Genomic DNA, 9,116 nt, shown 5'->3' on the forward strand with positions numbered 1-9,116 from the left:
CCCCCTGGGGACACACACCCCCCCCCCCCCGCAGCATGCCTAAATCATGAGTGTTACATGTCAGATGAGGCAGGACGTGCCGTGTCCCAAACCCCTGGCGTGGAACCCCTGCCGTGTCACAAACCCCTGGCGTTAATGGACTGGGAACCCCTCTTCCCAGTCCATTAACTCACCAGGGAGATTTAGGTCTGCGAGACCTGCCATGTCATCCAACGCTGGTTGTACGAGCTTGGGCTTCAGAAGTGGTGTAGGCACCCTGCTTTATCTACGTGCTTTATCTAGGCTAATTAGGTCGGTGCTTTGTCCGGGATAGTTGTCTCTACTAATGAGTTTGAGCGCAGTGTCACTAGCACAGGGGTGGTGCGTCCGATTCCCACGCTGGCTTCTTTGGTGGGCACTTCCTCATGGCATCTGGCCATGCTGGGACATCTCCAGCACATGCAGTTCCCTCCAGGACAGACCGATGGGACTGAGAACAGGTCGAGGTCCTCAGAGCAGATGTTTAAAGTGCTGACAAAGCCTCAGCAGCAGCAGCATGATTGCCCAACAAGAGCAAGAGAGCTAAAATTGCAGCCAGGCTGTGAACACGGGGAAGTGATGGTGTAAGGAGATGCAGAGAACTTCCCTCTTCCGGCCGGAGCCTGCTTGGTTTCACACCCACATCACCTGTGGGGCAGCTGGGGAGATTGGGAGCAGCCCAGCTTGGCAGCAAAGAACCCCACGAGTGTCTGGGGTGAAGAGGAGATGTTGTGGTGAAGACAGAAAAATGCACCATCCAGGAGACCCCACCCAGAGTGGGTCTGCAGGTTGGCCCCTGGAGTTGGCATCAGCCCAGCCAGGACGCCTTCCCTGGGACCCTGAGGCCAGGAATGGTGGCCCGGGCTGGTCCCAAATGTATTGGTCAGAAATGTTTTTCACAATTGAGTATATTTTTTTCCGTCAGAAAATGCCAATTTATTGGAAGGGTATTTCTGTGGCAAAGAAAAGCTTTGCTGGAAGTTGTAACCTGAAATGATTTCTTCTGTGCTGATGAGGATAAACAAGTGTTGATGGAACATTCCCAGGATATATAAATGATGAAGGGGCAGACTTAGTGCCTCCCACAGTCCAAGTACATGCTGAAACCATCAATCAATGATGGAGAGCTGTCTGTCTGCCTCTCACCTCTTCTCCTCCCATAATCTCCTGTGGGTTTTTCCACACAAAATCATCCTGTTCTGTTCATACACCGAACAAGACTTTTCAGTCTCATGAAGTTACAGCCAGGTATATTTCTCATTCAGCTCTGACCCTGGACCCTCTCCTTAGCCCACCGCATTCATCACACTGGTCCATGAGCATCACGGAGGCTATAGGGGTTGCAGAACCCCTGCTTGGTGACTGCTCTGTTTCCAGTGTGTAAAATGAATAAAAGATCATAGAATCATAGAAGGGTCTAGGTTGGACAAGCACAGTGGTGCTTGCAGTTGTAGCATAAGTAAAAGAGGAAAAAGAGAAGTGCTGCTTGGGACTTCCCCAGCAGAAGAGAAATTATGACATTGTTCCTTCTTGCTCGTGCCTTCTTGCCACAGCTAAGCTAGAGTGGAAGCCGTAGCTTGGGTTTTCCCCTGGTGACAGCTTTTGTCCCATTTTGTGGCTGGCTGTGGGTGGACGAGGACATCTCTGAGCCTCAACAGGGCACAGCGGTGCAGGAGTGGCCACTGGCATATGACAACTGTCACAGCAACCCCGAAGCAGTGCCCTGCTGCCAGGAGATCCCCTTCCAATGTCTTCAGGGACAGCTGGGGAAGGGCAGAGCAGAGGAGAAAGAGCAAACACGGAAAACATCCGTGTGCTCCCAAAATCTGCCTTGAGCTGAATCACAAGATGCTTATATAAAAACACGGTTAATTATTACAAAGCAACCAAGCGAGGAAATACAGACAGTCACAGCGTATCTCCTGCATTAATTAGTTGCTAAAAATGTAGATTGCAATAGCTCTTCTCTGTGGGGCTGTTCCCAAAGGCTGTGAGGGTAGGAGGCAGCTCACGGGGCAACTCAAGAAGCAGGTGTAAATGAGGATGCCATCACCAAGAGCACTTACTGTTCAAGTCTGCTCAGGTCTGAAAAATATCTAAAAATGTAAAAATGTTAAACCTAGAAATCCACTTGACTTTTCAAAACCCTCAGTCAAACAGGTGTCTGCTGTGTGTGCACTGCAGAGCATACACATATGGAACCAAGTGTAAAAATAATCCTTGCCTTCAGTATCTGCATAAGCTTTGGTTGAGCATGCTAAAAGCAAGCTCAAGGATAAGAGAAGCAAGAAGCTCCATCGTTACAGAGACTGAAGTTGTTTGCAGACTTCACATCAGATGGTGGTGTGCCTGGGTCTGCTGAGAAGTCTGGGTATGGGAGCCGGGGGAAAATCTAGCAGAATTTATGTTTCTGGCAATGAACAGACCTGAAACCTTGGGTTGGACCTTTAAGTGTATTGGCCACCCTCAAGAAAAATCTTTGTTGCCAAAACAGGGTGCATCGAACCTTTTTTTTTAGGGTTTGCAAATTTGCAAATTAAGGTTTCATATTACTATAGAAAAAGGATTAGTTTGAATAAGATGACAAGCAGGATGCCAGAGGGAATTCTTTCCTGAGTAACTTAAGCGAAACAACAACCAGTGGCAAACAGAACTGGTGTGTTTCCTCACTGGTGGCAAGAAGAGCTGTAACCCTGCTGGCAGCAGAAGTGTGACTGCCCTGAACACACTATTATCCTAGGGCAACTCCACATACAACTTCCCTCAAATTCTTTTCCAACCAATTCCAGTCAATACAAGCCTCTGCAGGAACACAAAACAGGTACCCCTGTTGCCACAGGCTGTGACTGACCACTGCAGCTGGGCTAGGCTTTTCCTCAGGTGGCATTATCTTACCAACTTTTACTCCATTGCTTCTTGTTCTACACAGGAGAGAGGACAAGCTACCTATTCCAGCTTCATCTTCCTCTTCTCTTCACGTTTGCTTGTTTTTGTCTCCCAGCTTTATTAGGATACTTCACTTCTAAAGTGTTTTAAGAAGAAAATTGTGCTAAAGAAACCTAATGTGCAGAAGAGGACATTAAAGGTATCTTAGGATGGGGTATGAAGTGAAGATGGTTCACTTCTTTAATGTCCCACTAGCAAAGTAGAAGGAAAATGAGTTTGGAAAAGATTGAAATAGAGGAATGATGGTTTGCTGCAGTGTGTTGATTTAAGTAAGAAAGCTAAACCTGTGAAAGAAAGGAATTAGTCATTACGCAGAAACCACTAATTGTTACATGTCTCAAGATATCAGAGAGAGAATTTAAGGCATTTTGGGGGTCTGCAGTCGTGTGCCCTGTGCATCTGAAAAGTTGTCTGGCTTTTTGAAATAGTGTGCAAGAAAAATATCTGCAAATTCATCACCACTTCTGCAAAGTTTTTGAATGTTGATTATTTTTCGAGTCAGGTCTGAAGTAGCTTCATTCCTTCTGATCTTTTTTTCTCGTGTTTTTGTCTGCCAAAATAGGAGGGCATTTCTATAGAAGCTATGAAGAAATTGGCAATTTCAAAAGATAATTAGGAGCTTTATGTTCTTCATTTTAAGACTATTTCACGCTATGACCAAGTAATAATAAGAACAAAATGCTGCCAACTGAAAGAGTCAGCTGGGGTTCTTCATGTAAAAAAAAAATTGGTGACTGTTAATGCATGGAGCTCATCTCTGAATAAGGGAGTGAAATTAAATTAAATTATTTCAGTGAAGTGAGGGAAAAATTTTCCAGTAGCATTGTCTGAATTGACTTGTGGTCTGCTCTGGGAATATATCAGGTATTTGCTGTACCACAGACAATTTTTTTAAAGCCAGTGTTCATTTTGCAATCGTGTATTGCAACCAGAAGCTGTGTATTTAGTTCCAAGTATGGCCTTAATCCTGCAAACATGCACATACATACTGGGAAATATAAGTAAATTCATTGAATTTACTGGGACTCCTTTGTGCTGAAAATTGAGCTGGAATTGAAAAGCCATTTATATGGGTTTTCATTTATGTGCTTGCTATGCAAGATCAGCTTGAGAAAGCTCCAGGTGATAAAAAGCAACCATGCCAACTTCCAGACGTGTTGTGTAACGTTGCCTTAAAAGAATATCTTTAGGCTGCTTTCCACATTGATTTGGTTGGATTTGTTTGGTTTTGAACCTACATAGCCAGTTCATAGCAGTGCCCACAGGAAAAAAAGGAGTTGGGGTTTTTCAGTGTGGTGTTGATAGTCTGGTCTTTGATTCCTTCTGCATGTCTAGTATTAGTCAAACTGACCCCACTGCCTCATTTTTCTGGGCATTTGGCCCCAAGAGAAGATTCATGCCAAAGTACCAGATTAAAATGGCATCATTAGAGCCTCCTATATACATTGACAAGACTCATCGCCAGAGAAGAAATGTTGTTTCTGCCGCCTCATCTTCTGGCCTTTATTGTTCACGTTGGCGCCTACTTTTGGTCCTCCTACCAAGTAGAAAGCTGGCATCTATATGATGCTCTGCATCTTTATACAAGGGAAGTTTTCTCCTGGTGAAATCGTGTGCAGTCATGAGCACGGCTAAGGCTTGCCATGGTGTACTTTGCTCGCTGGTGAGGAAGGTGATCTTTCACGTGGAAGTCAGCTTATTGCATTATCTCACAGGTACGTGTGTGTGTGCAGGAGAAGGTGGGTGCTACCTCCACACACCACAGCCGGGGTCCAAACCGGTGCCACTGCTAACTGTGGGGAGGCTGGTCACATCCCACAGGTGGGGGGTGGACCCATATCTGTCTTCCTACCCTGTTCAGAAGTTTCAAGTCCCTTTGTAACTGCTCGGGGGTAGCTCTGGCCTTCTTTCACTTCAGTGGTGATGATGCACAGTACAAGCATTCACGCAACACCACCACATCCTTGTCACACCTTAAACTCCTTACACGTGAGCCTCCTGCCCCATGCTTCCCCAATACCTGCCAAGTTTTTTCCTGAGGCTTGCTTCCAAAAAAAACACCCTCTCCCCTGCCTGTTCACTGTTTCGTGTGATCTTTACAAAGTGTGGCATTTCTGTCTAAATAGTTTGCCGAAGGCCTGTGACAAACAATATTAAGTTGTCAGTCATGAGACGTTAAAGAAGTGAACTGTCTTCATTTCATACCCAATCCTAAGATATTTTTAAATGTCAGAGCTTTTGTGACTCAGTGGTTCTTGCTGGCTGGATTTTGGGGATACCCAAACCTGTAATACACAGGCTCGATTTTCAGAAAGTGCTGTGTCCCCTTTCTGTAAATATTAGTCCTTAAACACATGTCAAAAAATATGCACAATTTCATAAGAATCAGTCAATGCTTAGGAAATTCTGACTGCGATGCATTTCTGCCATATTTCCTATTTTCACACAGTCATACTTTCTAAATTTGTTTTTAGATGACATTCTGCTTGGCAGAAACATAGAAAGGAAATGGAGAGAAATATCTTTAACAATTTGTGAGTGACATATATGGGTTTCTGAGTGTTTAATTCTGATTTGCTCTTGTTGGATAACTTTTAAAAGGATGAAATTTTACATTTGAAAAATGAAAAAAATAAGGTCTGTTTCTCAGTGCCGTTTATCAGGAAAATTGCTGTTGTGTTCAATAGAACTCTCATCTGTTTAGTCCCAGTTGAAACCCACCTTGTCAAATTAATGGAACAATCCTCCTTCCACTGAGTAGAAGACCACTGTAGCTTATATTATCAACAATTATTTTTATTTTCAGAATGCTCAGCATCAGAGCAGCTAGCATTTACACTCACAAACTCAGCACTGTGGTTGAATTCCTGTGCAAGCACAGAGTAATCCAGGGAGAGTAGAAGTTGGAAATGCATCCCAGTGCAATGAATTGTCCTTCCACAAGACATCTTTTGCAACACTATGAGTCTTCACAGTCGTCAAGGGATTAGTGTGTAGTCTACAGCTATCAGGATGCCAAGTTTCTGGGCAAATCTGCTCACACATTTAGCCACTGGATTCTCCCACTGGGGCTAAAAATTTATCGGAGGCAATGATTTGCCTAATATGAAAAAAATAATTAAAAAAAAAAAATAAGGCAAAGAGAAGACGACAATGCTTGAGGGTTTTCTCTCATAGTAAGATGGAGAAGCAATTAACCTGAGTGGCCATGTTTTTTGAAAAAGTCAGCCACATTTAATTTCCTAATATCATTCTTTCATTTTTTTCTGTAGGTCCAGCTGCCCAGCGCCAGGTCCAGAATGGGCCATCTCCAGATGAGATGGAAGCACAGAGAAGGTGAGTTAATCTGTTATGGTGGCGTTCTAGTTTGTAACCTGGATTGCTGGCTAAAATAGGCACTCTAGAATTCTCTCTTTCCCTCTTGAAAAAAACCGTTAGAGAAGTATAGGGAAACTACATTTAACCAGTGGAAATCACTGATTCATCAGACCATATGTAACTCAGACCTCAAATTTAGGTGTCTAAACTGTACATTTAAAGTGTGAGCAGCTTAACTACATCAGAACTTTTTTTCATTTAGAGACAGTAAGAGACTTTTAGGTAGGTATTATTCGACTGCTACAGGGCACATGGTTCTGTAAAAGCTTCTTTTGCTCCACTGGACTGGAATAAGCTATGCCAGTAGCTGCACTTAGATATTACTGCATCTGCACTAGAGGATTTTCAGCTTTAATTATGCTGATGCATTCTTTTAGCATAGAGCAGACCTAATTTTAGGCCTAGCATTCTTTGAACATCTTATAAGCAGGCAAGGCAATGAAGTTATGGTAACTACCCTGCAAATGTGTCTGTTTAAAAGGTTTTTTAGAGACCTTTGCACAAATGTTAAAAGAATATATTTTTAAGTCAGAGTGTAATTTGTCCCTTCTTATACTATACTTTGCATACTCCTTAAGCAGCCTTGTGCCAGTCTCAGGCTTTATTTAGTTCCACCAGAATAAATTTGGCTTCCTAAGAGTGTAAGAACTTCTCCTTTTAGCACATGTGGGAGGGTGCACTTGGCAGGTATAGACTGCTTCTGCCCAGGGGCAGACAGGGCTGGCGTGGGCCAAGATGACTTCAGATAGCAGTGGCTGACCCTTGTTTTGGGGACCATCCCACACCTGCATCTGCTCTGCAGCAGCTCTAATGACTTAGAGATGTTTTGGAAACATCTTACCCATCTTACTCCATCAGGCTGGAGTTTTCTAGGTCTATCCTCCAGGTAAACTAGAATTTCCCCCAGGTTTAATGAGGAAAATCTATGTGGCAAGTTGTTCTTTATCACCAAATTTTGCTAATAAATGCCAGGTGGATGGTATGCTCAGGAAATTCTCAGCACATGTGTTTACAATTGAAATCCTAGCAGTGCAATTGATGCTGTTGCATATGTGGTCAGCCCGTAACTATCCAGTAAGAGCCAGGATATCTATTGAAGTAAAGATTTGTATTTATTTGGTTTAAAGTGTCATAGCTGAAATGAAACCAATTGAATCGGCCAACTATGGCTGTTCTCAAAACTGTTTCTCCTTTGCACATATAATAATTTTTTCAGCTGCCTATAATGGTTTTACAGAAATTGCCAGTGCTCAATGGACTGCATGTCTCAAACAAAAAAAAACAGTTTAGGATTGATCCCTCTGCAGCAAATAGTTATAATTGTGATTTTTCCTGTCCCATCTATTGAATTAGAATTGAAATACCAGAAATTTGTTTTGCAAATTAAGACTTATTTTTTTTTCCTTACATGATGTAACTGTATTTTTCTGGACTTTTTTCTAAAAAAGCTTTTATTTGTATGTAAGAAGATAGAATTTTTTAAAATTGCAGACTCAGGAAAGCACAAATGAAAATGTAACAGGGTGACCCCTCTAAAATACTACGTAAGGAGTCAAAACAGAAGCGCTGCCTAGAGTTAAGCTTTCCTTACTGTACAGACCATGAAGTAAAGTTGTTACAGAAAAAAAGAAATCTCCATGCAGTTAAGACTGGCCAAAACACATGTGGCACAAATTCAAGGCAAATTTGGTGTAGAAATCATGGAAGAAAATGATAATAAACCTTATTACCACGTGCTCCAGTAAGGTAATTTCGGAGTTGTGTTTTAGTATTGTTGAAATCTTTAGTCCACATCCGTGTAGATGGTAAAAAGCCTGGCAAATGGTCTAGTTTTTAGCGCTCAAGCTGTTTTAAGAGGAGAAATGCCCAGAAGGGTTTGTGGCCGGAGTCAGTGACAGCTCTTTCAGCAGAAGTGCTAAAGCGAGCTAGAGAAGACCTCTGCTGATGGGCCCCAGGAACTGCACAGCTCTGGAGAGCAAACGCTGGAAAAAGGCTTGGCAGTGCATTTCCCTGTGGGACACCAGGCCTGGGTAGCAGGGGAGCCAGCAGCTCCTGGGGGGAAAGGTGCCAGAAAAGCAGCAGTGTGATGTTGAGACCCACATTTGTGGAGGAAACACGGAGGTCGTGGTCCCCGTGGCCACGCTGGCCGGCACAGGGATGGCTGCGCTGGGGCATCAGGACAAAACGTTTTTTGTACAGTCGGTACCTAAACGCAGATCAAGCTTCCTTATATTTTTATTTTAACTACAAGTCCTCTGGGCTCCTGAGCCATAAAGGACTCAGGACTGTATTATTTTATGCAAGACACCCCTTACTCTTCCCTGGCAATGCTCATCTGCTCCAGGTTGACCACACGCGTGGTTGCTGTGCTCTCCTGGACCTGGGGCACTGACTGTTCCTCCTGCAGAGCCCCTTGAGGAGTTATCTTAAATGGATCAATCCGACCCTGCAGTGACCTGCAGGTGCAGGGCAGTGTCCTCTTTACTCTTCCCCAACACGTGCAATGGCACCGCTGAGGCCAGGGCAAGTGAAATCCAACCCATCTCCATCCCACGGGGACAGCATTTTTCTGAGGGACTGGCTTATGCCACCTGAGACACACAGCTCCAGGGCTTCTCAGTGTATAAAGCTTTTACTCAAAAATGCAAAGAATACATAATTGACCCCGGGTTTTTTCATTGCTGTTTTAGACAAGTGATGGAGCAACAGCAACAGCGCCAGGAATCTCTGGAAAGAAGAACCTCTACCACAGGCACGTATCAAACCAAGCAGAG

General features: G+C 43.7%; 1 protein-coding gene across 1 annotated transcript in view; it reads left to right on the forward strand.

Annotated features, from left to right (window-relative positions):
* EVL (Enah/Vasp-like) overlaps nucleotides 1-9,116 on the forward strand; it is a 143,772-nt gene that overhangs the window by 106,802 nt on the left and 27,854 nt on the right. The window contains exons 4-5 of the mRNA XM_014957564.1: nucleotides 6,237-6,300; nucleotides 9,033-9,094. Coding sequence (XP_014813050.1) covers nucleotides 6,237-6,300; nucleotides 9,033-9,094 — 126 coding nt within the window. The remainder of the gene's footprint in view (nucleotides 1-6,236; nucleotides 6,301-9,032; nucleotides 9,095-9,116) is intronic.

Source organism: Calidris pugnax, unplaced genomic scaffold, assembly GCF_001431845.1.
Source record: "Calidris pugnax isolate Ruff unplaced genomic scaffold, ASM143184v1 scaffold211, whole genome shotgun sequence".
Lineage (NCBI taxonomy): Eukaryota > Metazoa > Chordata > Aves > Charadriiformes > Scolopacidae > Calidris > Calidris pugnax.